Source organism: Telopea speciosissima, chromosome 8, assembly GCF_018873765.1.
Source record: "Telopea speciosissima isolate NSW1024214 ecotype Mountain lineage chromosome 8, Tspe_v1, whole genome shotgun sequence".
In the NCBI taxonomy this organism is placed as follows: domain Eukaryota; kingdom Viridiplantae; phylum Streptophyta; class Magnoliopsida; order Proteales; family Proteaceae; genus Telopea; species Telopea speciosissima.
The window spans coordinates 40,382,621-40,396,369 of NC_057923.1; the positions used below are offsets into that span (position 1 = coordinate 40,382,621).

Consider the following 13,749-nt stretch of genomic DNA (forward strand, 5'->3'; position numbering starts at 1 on the left):
TTGAATTGTTCATATATAAGCTTAAAAAACTTTCAAAGTGACATATACAGCTAAGTCACCTCAGCATCATAAAAAATCACTTGCAAAGTTAAATTTGAGTCTTCAACAACATGATCGAGCATCTTCCATACTTCTAACTCAAGGTTTGGCCGATTCTTCCTATTCATCTCACAGCACCTCAATGCCATTTGAGCTAGCTACTTCACCTCTACCAAAGGCCAATCACCTACTGATGCATCTAATATGTCATCCAGAGTTCCCTCATCCAGCGCAAATTACACTTTCTTTCTTAACCACATGGCTGATTTCCCAGTCAAAAGCTGTAAAACTACAATTCCAAATGAATAAACGTCCGCCTTTGATGTAAGCTCTCCAGTTGTTAAAAACTCAGGGTCTATGTAGCCAATGGTTCCCTTTGGGTCAGCTATGCACAATAGTGTGGTTGTGTAGATCGATTTTTCGTCACGAGGGATAAAGCTAGCAATCCCAAAATCACCAAGTTTGCTTACAAAATTTACATCAAGAAGGATATTTGATGGTTTGAGATCCCCATGAACTACGCTACCAGATTTATTGGAATGAAGGAAGATTAGGGCTGAGCAGATCTCCTTGGCTATTCGGAATCGAGTTTTCCATGAAAGAGGTGGAGTGCCATCCTTACAAGTGAGTCTATCCTTAAGGCTACCATTTGGGAGGTATTCATATATAAGTGAAGAAGCTTCAGGACAGGCCCCAATGAGAGTAACAAGGTTTGGATGCCTTACATTGCTCAAGACTTCAACCTGAAAACACCCAAATTATGGTTTGGTATATACAAGTGAATGAATATGTATATGTTCTCTTACAAGCTATAGAGAGATATATAGTGATTTACCTCCCGTTGGAAATCTGAGCTACTTTGTCCTTCCAAGTTATGAAAATGAAATCTCTTTATGGCCACAGGGGTTTGGTGAAAGGATCCTTTGTAGACATTCCCAAATGCCCCTTCTCCGATCTTCATTGATGTATTGAAGTTTTCAATTGCTGACTCAATCTCTAGAGCAGAGAACACTGAGAGGCAGTGCAAGTTTTCAAACTCTTCCTTTCTTATTTTTGGTAGCTCATGCAATTTTTCATGTTCTTTCTGTTGGCCAAACAACGGTCCAGGGATCAAACCATGGTTCCCTAGGGAGACCAAGATATTTATCTTTTGGGTTTTGCACGCCCTGGGTTAGCCCATGGTGTCCCATGGGTGCCCCATTTTAATTTTAGGGTTTCCCATGGTCGCCCATGGGAACCCTGGTGCATCCCTATTAGGGTTTCTCCTTCCCTATTGCATTCCATAAAATTAATTATCACAATAGGGACGGAGAAACTCGTCTCTAGTCCATCACATGGCAAGAGGGATCCATCCCATACTCGAATGCGCAACGAAAAAAAATCGATTCGAGTTTCTTTCGCATCCCATAAATATTAATAATCAATGAACAGAAGGAATTAATAAAGAACTGCTAACCTGGTGAGCCTCAAGTGTTGCTCCTCCAATAGACAGTGGTTCTTCCTCCAATGAGTGCTCCAAGCAAACAGATCTGAACCTCCAATGGTGCTACCAAGGTTCTACACGCCAATCCCAGATGCCCTCAAACTCCTTAGCACATATCTAGGGTTTCACAAACCCTAACTCTCAAACACAGGTGAGAGAAGCAAGAAGAAGAAGAGAGATCACAAGAGGGAGAGAGAGAAACCAAAAACATAGGAGAGAGAGTGTCTGCTCCAAAAACGTGGAGAGCTTCTCTTCTGCATATTTTTGGTCCCCTATTTATAATAATAGGGTTTAATTAAATCCTAGATAGATTTAATAGAGCCCTAGTGAGAGTCGGACTCTCTCTCTCTCAGTCTGGCAGTTCTGTTTAAACTCAAAGTGCTACACAGGTGAAGAAGCAGAATCTAATAGGGAAAGTATTAATTAGATTCTTTATTTAATTATTAATGGATAATTACAATTAGCACCAAATCCATTAATTAAATAAAGAGCCAATTAAATTAGCAAATTCCAAATAACTCCCTATATGATAACAATTTATCAAATACAACCCCCCCACTAATCAACACCATCATTATGGAATCTAGGGCATGTACACATGTACTGCCAAACCCCAATCCATAGTACATGTCCATATAAGAGCGTCTGTGCATCCGATCGGGTCCCGCAAAACTCGATAAAACACTTTATTTGAAATAACTATAAATAATGTATCATTTTATGTAAAATAAATTTTGCAAAACCATTTCCAAAACAGTCTCGATCCGATTCGATCCGACCATGCACGAGCAGTCTCTATCTTGGTGTTCCCCAATCGGGCAGTGGTGACCGTGTTGGATAACTCCTTCACTCACAAAGTGTTCACGCATTCCCAGAACACTGGCTTTGACTCGCTTGAGTCTCAGTCATGGATGAACCAAAGAATGCGATCACACTTTGCAGTGACAGGGTTCCCTCAGGTACAGGGTGTCGGTGACACATGTCTATCCCTTCCTACATCTGGCAGTAATACATGAGGGAATCGACAAAGTAGATTCTTCGCCAATGCACACATCAAACATGTGAGCACTCGCATTCGTACCCTGACATCACATGTCTAGGCATACCCAATGCGACGACCATATGATAAGGGTGCCCAACCCATACCCTAGTCGTGACTACCATTTTAAGTATAACTTACGGACACATAATGCTCAAAAAGTTTATATCGCATGTGACAATATTAAACTAAAATGTATAAATATTCAATACAAAGGTGAACCGGGTTGAACCGGACCGAACCGGGTTTGATGGACACACACTTTTCCAATAATCTCCCACTTGTACATCAAAGCCAATTCCCCATACATTTTAAACCCATGCCCTCCATGTGTTTCTCAAACACTCCTGGTGACAAACCCTTTGTTATGGCATCAGACACATTTTCAGTTGTGTCCACTTTAGAGATACTCACGTCACTCTGCTGGATAATCTCTCTGATGAGGTGATACTTCCGCTGCACGTGCTTGTTCCTCTGATGAGTCCTAGGCTCCTTAGCTTGTGCAATGGCCCCTCTGTTGTCATATAACAGGGGAATAGGGCCCTTGACAAGATCAGGGACTACTCCAGAAATGTTAGGAACTTCCTAACCCAAACACCGTATTAAACGCATCACATGATGCAAGGTGTTCATAAAAATAGGGATCGGCTGTAGATTTCTATTTTGTACTTCTCTATACAATGGCACCTCCACTCATTAAGCTCGTAATGACTCACAATACCTACTGCATAGCAGACGTTTGGCCTCGTGCGCAACATGGCGTACATAAGACTCCCTACTGCTGAGGCATAGGGAATCCTCTTCATCTCTTCAATGTCTGTCTGAGACTGAGGATATTGAGATCTGGAAAGACTGACTCCATGTCTGAAGGGAACACTTTCCCTCTTAGAGTTCTCCATACTAAATCTGGCCAGGACTTTGTCTATATAGGTAGCCTGTGACAAGCCTAGCATCCTTTTCTGGCGATCTCTTACGAGTTTGATCCCAAGGATATAGCTAGCTTCACCAAGGTCTTTCATCGAAAATGTTGTGGATAACCACTGTTTTACTGATGAAAGGAATCCTACATTGTTACCAATCAGCAATATGTCATCTACGTATAAAACAAGAAAACATACTGCCCTCCCACTGATCTTCTTGTAAACGCATGGTTCATCCATGTTTTGATCAAAACCAAATGATTTGATTGATTGATCAAACCTGATGTTCCAGCTCCTGGAAGCCTGCTTCAGCCCATAAATGGGCCTCTGCAATTTGCACACCTTTCTTTCTTCCTCCAAGGAAGAGAACCCCTCTAGCTGTTCCATGTAGATTTCCTCTTGAAGGAACCCATTTAGAAATGCAGTCTGCACATCCATCTGCCAGATCTCATAATCAAAGTATGCTGCGATAGCCAATAAAATCCTGATGGATTTCATCATCGCTACTGGTGAAAAGGTTTCCTCATAGTCTATACCCTCTTTCTGGGTATAACCCTTTGCCACCAGTCTCGCTTTGAATCTCTCGACCTTTCCATCTGCGCCCTTCTTCCTCTTGAAGATCCATTTACATCCAATCGGCTTGACGCCAAGTGGTGGATCGACTAGAGTCCAGACCTTGTTGGAATGCATCGAATCGATTTCAGAGCGCATTGCTTCCAGCCACCTAGTGGCATCAACATCCTTTAGAGCCTTAGAGTATGTCATCGGATCATCATCCGATTCAACCGATACCATGTGGAACTCTTCCACTGTTTCCTCTTCGGTTAGAAGAGTTAGCCTGGTGGGTGGTCTAACAGTCCTCCCACTGCGTCGAGGTTCCTCAGGTGTTGGTATTTCAGCGGGTATGTCAGTTGGTCTCACTTCTAGAAGTGATGTTTCTGAGCCATCTGATAGCTCTTTTATGACTACTGGTTCGGACCTCTGGGTCATCATTTCTTCCTCCAAAAATGTGACATGTTTACTTACAATGACCTTTTGGTCAACTGGGTCATAGAAATAATAGCCTATCATGCCTTTGGGGTAGCCTAAGAAATAGCATCTCAAAGTCCTGGATTCTAACTTGTCTGTCTGTTGCTTTCGCACATGTGCTATGCAACCCCATACCCTAAGGTGTTGAATACTGGGCTTTCGCCTTTTCCACAACTCAAAGGGTGTCTTGGCTATAGACTTAGATGGAACCCTATTCAAGATATATATCACCGTCTCTAAAGCGTACCCCCAGAAAGAAAGAGGCAGCTCACTATAAGTGAGCATCGTCCTGACCATATCCAATAGGGTCCGATTGCGTCGTTCGGATACACCATTTTGTTGTGGTGTGCCTGGATTAGTTAGTTGACTAACTATCCCTTGGGATATGAGATGTTCTTTAAACTCATCCGATAGATACTCCCCTCCACGATCTGATCGTAAGGACTTGACGCGTTTATCGAGCTGTCTTTCGACCTCGGCTTAGAATTCTTTGAATTTATCAAAGGCTTCCGATTTCCTACGCATCAAGTATATGTAACCATATCTAGAGTAATCATCGGTGAACATGATAAAGTACTCATACCCATATCTTGCTTGTATGTTTATGGGTCCACACACGTCAGTGTGTATCAACTCCAACAGATCTGTGGCTCTAGCACCTTTATTGCTAAAGGATTTCTTGGTCATTTTACCCTGAAGGCATGACTCACAGGTGGGGAATGGTTCCACCCTCAGACTCTCTAAGGACTCATCCCTCACCAATCTACTGATTCGGTCCACATTAATGTGACACAATCTTGGATGCCACAGATATGTTGAGTTCACTGGAGCTGCTTTCCGTTTCAAATCAACATTTGAAACAACATTCGTTCTAATAGGGCAATCTAGAAAATACAAACCACTTTGCATATATCCGGATGCCACAAAGGAATTATTAAAATGAATAATCAATTTAGAATTAAAGGAAAAACTATATCCGTCCAAAACAAGTTTTGAAACTGAAATTATCTTCCTCTTGAAAGAGGGTACATAATAGCAATCCTTTAAAACTAAACTTGCAGAACTAAAATTTAAAATAAAAGTTCCCACAGCCAACGCCATGGTCTCAGCTCTAGTGCCCATCCGAAGACGTACTTCATTTCTTTCCAGGTTCCTTGTCTCCTTGAACCCCTGCAAATCATTGCAAATGTGAATAGTGGATCTACTATCCACCAACCAAGAATTGGTCGGTTCAAAAGACAAATTAGACTCATAAAGAACGTGAACATCACATGTACCTTCTTTAGCAGCCTCTGTTTCATGCGGCTTCTTGTCTTTCAAAGTTGCCAGATAAGCACGACAGTTTCTTTTTCAGTGACCCTCCTTCTTGCAATAGAAGTACTTGCCTTTACCTTTATTGCCAGACTTCCCACCCTTGGCTTTCAGGGTCTTGCCCTTACTTCCCTTTTTCTTCTTCTTTCCATTTGAAGAAGGCTTTACCTCAGTTGCATTGACCTCAGCCTTGTCCTTTTTCAAGGACGCTTCAGCCTCTACCAGTGCATTAGCAAGCTCGGTGAGCTCCATCTCCTTCTCGGACATCTTGTAGGACATCCTAAAAGGTGCGTAGGCAGAAGTTAGTGACGCTAAGATCACATCAGTCTTGTATCGCAGGCTGAAATGAGTCCCCATGGATTCCAGTTTTTCAAACAGATTGATCATTTTCATTACATGATCCATCACTGGAGTCCCCTGAGACATCTTGGAGTTATGGATTTGACTCACCACATCAGAATGTGCGTGTGTCAACTGCCTGTTGAACAATTCAGCAAGCTTATCCATTTTACCCCCAGCAGTGCGTATATCCTTGACTGAGTCTACAACTGATTTTTTCAACGATCCTAGGATATAGAGTGATGCCTTGGAATCCCTCATGAGGAACCCTTGCATCTCTTCATTTGCCTCAAAATCGTTCGGGTCGGGTTGAGGAGGAACTTGTTCATCCAGAACTGTGTATAGTCCTTCAGCAGTCAGGAGCAACTTAATTCTCCGGTACCAATCGACATAGTTTGTACCATTAAGTTTGTATTCGCTAATGAGTGTTAACAGGTTGGAATTAACGGCAGCCATCGTATACTAATCTACACATGCACAAGTAAATAATCACATGCTAATTAATGATCATTGAAAATAATAAATTGAGCACACACACATCAATGGTCTTTCATGATTTGGGTTTCCCTCATAACCCAAAAGATGAATTGGATACCTACAACCCTTGCATGCATAACTTACCCTGTCGGGAGTCATTATACACACCATGGTAGTGTGGACTAAGCTGTTCGCCTCATGGGCTTCCAATATTTTCGGCCACCTGGGTGTCATGTCTAGATCCTGTCGGCTGACATACACCGAAGTCATGTACTTACCTATCGCATTAGTTAGAATCATGGAATCATGAAAGATGGCCCACTGTCGCAGTGCCCTCTCACTATCCATACCCTAACGTATCTAGATGGAGGTGAATATAGATAAATGCATGACAGAGGTCCTGGCAATGTCCTGTCGGGTTATGCGGGGTCATGTCACACATTTTCTACATTTATCTTCAATAGGAGGCCATAGACATGTCTACCGATTAAGACTAGTCCATATCATACATGTATTGTGAATAAAGAGGGATTAATTAACTCTCACATACATGGATAGATTTAAATAATATAATTAATCAACATTAATTAAAAGTGATTATGGGATGGCGGCATTTTTATCAGAAGCAATTAAAGAACCCTCCCAATAAAAATAAAACTAATAACTTTGGGTGCATTTATCATGCCATGGATGCCACGCCTCGATCATCTCCTCCGCCCGATCACGTCTTCAAAGTAGGTGACTTGCATCTCCATAAGCTTTGAGCACCACATGTGGATCACCATCTACATGCCCTGGGAGTCCTAACTCCTCTAAAATTACAATGGAAACCTAGAAAAATTCTATACACTTTCCTTTCCATAATAATAAAGAAACCCCGCATGGAGAAACCAACCCACCATTTGGGTTGCCCATGGGGTGGAGTACATTTGTTTATAAAAAAGAAAGGGGGAGAGAGAGAAAGAGAGAGAAGCATCACATCCACCCATAACCCCATGTATCACATACATAAACAATCCATCCATTTATTAGAATGCCATTCCCATAATCATATCATAATATAATTTCATGCATGGGCATTAAAGCAAGTGAACCAAAAATTAAAACATGGATTCCTTCAATTATCGAACCACCACATCGCATGTGATATCATGTATCCAAGCCCATAAAATTAAAATAACATTTTAATTGCAAGTGGGTAAAGAGGGAATCTCTTCACCCATCATCATCCTCCAAAAACAAAACAAAATAATAAAATTCTGTTTTGAAAAATCTGTTTTTTTTTTTTTTTGTTAAACTGGAGGGAAAACAAGGGGGGTGCATGTAGCCCACTTGCGCAAGCTGCAGGCACTCCCTACGTAGCCCATAGGCACAGGGCCCACGGACAGCAGCCTTGGGCTGCAGGCCGCAGGCCTGCTGCCCGTAGGCTAAAGCCCACGGACAGCAGCTCGCAGCGCAGCCCGTAAGCTTGCTGGCCGCAGCGACAGCTCACAAGGGGATGCGCACAAGGGTAGGTTCATGAGGAAGGGCGTGCACAGAGGCTTGGCAGCATGCGCTCCCCCCCCACATATAGAACATGATTAAAAAATTTTAAAATAAAAATTAGTAATCACAACCTGATTGGATACATGCTTCAATAATTGGAATAAACAAAACAAACCAAATCCATCATCACATGGGTAGGTTGTTACACTAACAACCTTGTAACTACCCATGTGCACATGGGAAGGTTGTTACAACAATCATATCCTAACCACCCATGTGCCAACTTGCATCCCACTCATGATAATCATATTAACCATTAATTATCTAATATTCATGGGTGGGAAAGGTGGCTCTGATACCACACTTGTTGGCCAAACAACGGTCCAGGGATCAAACCATGGTTCCCTAGGGAGACCAAGATATTTATCTTTAGGGTTTTGCACGCCCTGGGTTAGCCCATGGTGTCCCATGGGTGCCCCATTTTAATTTTAGGGTTTCCCATGGTCGCCCATGGGAACCCTGGTGCATCCCTATTAGGGTTTCTCCTTCCCTATTGCATTCCATAAAATTAATTATCACAATAGGGACGGAGAAACTCGTCTCTAGTCCATCACATGGCAAGAGGGATCCATCCCATACTCGAATGCGCAGCGAAAATAATCGATTCGAGTTTCTTTCGCATCCCATAAATATTAATAATCAATGAAGAAGGAATTAATAAAGAAGTGCTAACCTGGTGAGCCTCAAGTGTTGCTCCTCCAATAGACAGTGGTTCTTCCTCCAATGAGCGCTCCAAGCAAACAGATCTGAACCTCCAATGGTGCTACCAAGGTTCTACACGCCAATCCCAGATGCCCTCAAACTCCTTAGCACAGATCTAGGGTTTCACAAACCCTAACTCTCAAACACAGGTGAGAGAAGCAAGAAGAAGAAGAGAGATCACAAGAGAGAGAGAGAGAAACCAAAAACGTAGGAGAGAGAGTGTCTGCTCCAAAAATGTGGAGAGCTTCTCTTCTGCGTATTTTTGGTCCCCTATTTATAATAATAGGGTTTAATTAAATCCTAGATAGATTTAATAGAGCCCTAGTGAGAGTCGGACTCTCTCTCTCGATCTAGCGATTCTGTTTAAACTCAAAGTGCTACGCGAGTGAAGAAGCGAGAATCTAATAGGGAAAGTATTAATTAGATTCTTTATTTAATTATTAATGGATAATTATAATTAGTTCCAAATCCATTAATTAAATAAAGAGCCAATTAAATTAGCAAATTCCAAATAACTCCCTATATGATAACAATTTATCATATACAACCCCCCCACTAATCAACACCATCATTATGGAATCTAGGGCATGTACACATGTATTGCCAAACCCCAATCCATAGTACATATCCATATAAGAGCGTCTGTGCATCCGATCGGGTCCCGCAAAACTCGATAAAACACTTTATTTGAAATAACTATAAATAATGTATCATTTTATGTAAAATAAATTTTGCAAAACCATTTCCAAAACAGATCTGGATCTAGATTCGATCCGACCATGCACGCAGCATCTCTATCTTGGTGTTCCCCAATCGGGCAGTGGTGACCGTGTTGGATAACTCCTTCACTCACAAAGTGTTCACGCATTCCCAGAACACCGGCTTTGACTCGCTTGAGTCTCGGTCATTGATGAACCAAAGAATGCGATCACACTTTACGGTGACAGGTTCCCTCAGTATGCGGGTGTCGGTGACACATGTCTATCCCTTCCTACATCTGGCAGTAATACATGAGGGAATCGACAAAGTAGATTCTTCGCCAATGCACACATCAAACATGTGAGCACTCGCATTTGTACCCTGACATCACATGTCTAGGCATACCCAATGCGACGACCATATGATAAGGGTGCCCAGCCCAAACCCTAGTCGTGACTACCATTTTAAGTATAACTTACGGACACATAATGCTCAAAAAGTTTATATCGCATGTGACAATATTAAACTAAAATGTATAAATGTTCAATATAAAGGTGAACCGGGTTGAACCGGACCGAACCGGGTTTGATGGACACACACTTGTCCAACACTTTCTGGATAGCTACCGACTGTTGAGCAGCTGAGAGGACCTTCTCCTCAACAACCTCTGCAACCATTCGATCACAATCAGCAATTTGGCTCTCCAGGTTTTCCTTCTGGTCCTTTGAAATCTGAAGTTCTTCCTTGACTTTGTCCTGCTGGCATTTTTCGAGTTCTTGCCTTTCTCCCTCAAGTTGTTTTCCCCTTCTTTTGTTTTCCTCATGTAACTTCCCTGACTCTTTTTCCTGTAAATTTGTTGCTACCACTGTTCAGTTGTGTGATATACACATAGAAAGCGAAGTAATGGCAAGTTTCAGCTCAAAAGCATTTCCCATATCTGTTTGTTTCGTGGTAAAAGGCATGTAAAAGAAAATTTTCAACTAAAATCTTATTTGTTTTTTTTTTATCGGTATTACCTACACATTTTCCTTAATACAGACGGAGCTATACCAAAAAAATGGAGGAATGGGAAAAATTGAATAAATTTTTTGGGCTTTGTAAGATAAATTTGATATTCACCAAAAAATAATGAGTATTGAAAAAAATTGAAAAGGTAATAAATTTGAAATCAGTTTAAAAAATAGAAAGATTTTAAACATGGCGAGATAAGGTTGAGATGGACCACAAAAAAGTGTATATGGTCACAATCCTAATGGAACAAGCTCAGGTGCGAGTATGATAAATACTATATATGTTATGGGGCGATGTTCTTTGCACCGCAGCACACGGGGGTGCAAGATGTGCCCAGACACATTAGGCGAGACGGGGTGGGGCTATGTTCTCAATTTTCATAATGTGGATATTACCCTAATGCCCCAAACGTATTAAGTAACTAGAAAAGGCTAAATAACTATCCCTAGAGAAACAATAATATAAATCAAAACCATTTTGTGAAATCTCAACCAACCCAATCGACAGAAAATTATTAATAAATCACCATGTTGAAAACATGTGCATAGTCAGAAAGGGGTTGAACACCACTACGTCCAGTTTTGTTCGTTGAAATACAGAAAAAAAATTATTAATAAATCACCATCTTGAAAACATGTGCATAGTCAATAAGGAATGCAGACTTCTGATTTTTGTGGTTTTATCAGTAAATTTTATCTTCTTGTTTCGTCTGCTATTGAAACATATGGCTTGGATGTTCTATTATCATTTATCACATGCATATCATGCCCACGCATGCCACCTTTCATTCTTATCTCTTTGTATCTATATTTGTCATATATGCACAATCACAATCATAGCAATAGATTAGGGAATAGTTTATTCTAATTGATTCTTGTAACTTGTATATATATTCAACCATAGACACATTCAATAAAATCAAGCTAATATAGCTCCATATTTTGGCATTGCTATATTTAACATGGTATCAGCCTAGGTTTCTTTCATGAGAGATTTCCAATCCTCCATTGTTACTGCCATGGACGATTCTCAAGTTTTGGTGGTTCCTGCTTCTCAACCTTACTTCTTACATTCTTCCGTTCAGCCTGGTTCTTCTTTGGTTACTCCTCTCCTTGATGGAGATAACTTTCTTATCTAGCATAGGGCAATGATCATGGCTCTGGAAGCAAAGAACAAGTTAGCATTCATTGATGGTTCTCTTACTAAACCTGATCTCACATCTCCTGATCATTCTCATTGGGTACGTTGCAGTAGCATGGTACGTTCTTGGATTGTGCATTCGACTGTGTCCTCCACTTCCCATTGTATTCTTTTGATTGATTTGGTGAAGGATGCTTGGGCCGATCTTCATTATCAATTTTTACAGAAAAATGCACCCTGTATTTTTTAAATCCGTCGGGCCATCTCTACCCATGTTCAAGGGACTACTTCAATCTCTGCTTACTATACCACGATCAAGGGTTATCGTGATGAACTGCTCTCTTATCGCTCCATTTTTGCATATTGTTGCCGTTGTATGTCTTCTTTACAATCTATTCTTGATGAGGATTACCTCACGGATTTTTTACAAGGCCTGAACGACTCTTATGCTGCTGTCCGTAGTCAACTGTTGCTCATGGACCCCTTGCCTTCCCGTCAACAAGGCTTATTCCTTGCTTCTTCAGGAAGAACATCAATGTTCCATTTATGATACCCACTCGACTATCCCTATTGCTGCAACCATGGCTGCTGCCCGTCCCTCCTTAGATCAGCCACACTCTACTTCTTTGCCCAAGCCTCTCTACCATTGTTTCCATTGTGGTAGAGATGGGCATTCGGGCTCTCGGTGTTTTAAGAAGATCGGTTACCTTGATTGGTGGAAAGACCGAAATGGATCTAAATGAACCAGCCCGGACGGTAATTCAAAGTCTGCTCGTCCTCTTGCTTCTTTGCTCCTAGCGGCCAATGTCATTGCTGCTCCTAGTTCAGTTTCGGTTCCCACCCTCACAGTGGCACAGCTTCAACAACTTCTGGTTCTCATTCCATCGGGTAACCACCCTCTAGTCACCATGGCAGGTAACCAATTTTGTTTGAACTATTCTTCCACTTGGATATTGGACTCTGGTGCCACAGTTCACATTACTTTTGATTCTTCTTTATTTACCCAATTTCATGCTCATAAGGCTTGCTTACTGATTTCATTACCTGATGGTTCCCAAGCCCTTGTATCCCATATAGGCGATTTTTCCTTGACTTCTAAAATTTTTCTCGATAGTATCTTACTTGTTCCATCCTTTTGCTGTAATCTTCTTTCCATTAGTAAGTTGATTGCTAATTCTAAATTTCTCATTACTTTTACTTGTGATTCTTATGTCTTTCAGGAGCCTCAATCGAAGAAGACTTTAGCGACGGGTAAGAGACATGACAAACTTTATTTCCCAACCCCATTTACATAACATAGACTCTACTATTTCTATTCCTGAGAAGTGTATTTGCACGGTTTGTCCTTTAGCCAAACGTTTACGGCTTCCATTTTCTTCAAGAATGATTACTAGAACAATTTGTTTTGATTTGATTCATGTTGATATTTGGTGTCCCTATAGAACTACATCATTGTCTAGTGCACATTATTTTCTCACCATTATTGATGACTTTTCCGTATTACATGACTTTTTTTAATGGCTTCCAAATCTGGGGTTAACAAATTAATTCCTCAATTTTTTGCCATGATTAAAGCATAATCAACACCTCCATTAAATGCATCAAATCTGACAAGGTGCTGGAATTTTTTTAATACCCAAAATAATGATTTTTTTTAACAATTGGGAGTTATCCAACAATCTAGTTGTGTTCATACCCCCCAACAAAATGGGATAGTGGAATGCAAGCACCGGCATCTTCTCAATGTTGCTCAGGTTTTGTGCTTTCAATCCAATTTACCATTGGACTTTTGGGGTGAATGTGTCCTCACAGCGACATATTTAATTAACTATCTTCCCACTCGTGTTCTCCATGGGAAAACACCGTTTGAAATCCTTTTTAACAAAACCCCCTGTCCTTATCATCTATGGGTTTTTGGTTGTCTTGTTTTGCGAGACATCCAATTATTCATCATTAGTTTAATAAACGTTCATCTCCGAGTGTTATTGGGTACCCCATGGCCAGAAAGGCTACCG

General features: G+C 41.1%; 1 protein-coding gene across 1 annotated transcript; it reads right to left on the bottom strand.

The window, feature by feature from the left end:
- Positions 1-275: 275 nt before the first annotated feature.
- LOC122672294 (U-box domain-containing protein 33-like) lies at positions 276-1,000 on the bottom strand. Its single transcript, XM_043869789.1, has 2 exons — positions 875-1,000; positions 276-782 (listed from the first exon to the last, which is right to left on the bottom strand). Exons 1-2 carry the CDS (start codon positions 998-1,000, stop codon positions 276-278), a joined length of 633 nt encoding a protein of 210 aa, XP_043725724.1.
- Positions 1,001-13,749: the final 12,749 nt, after the last annotated feature.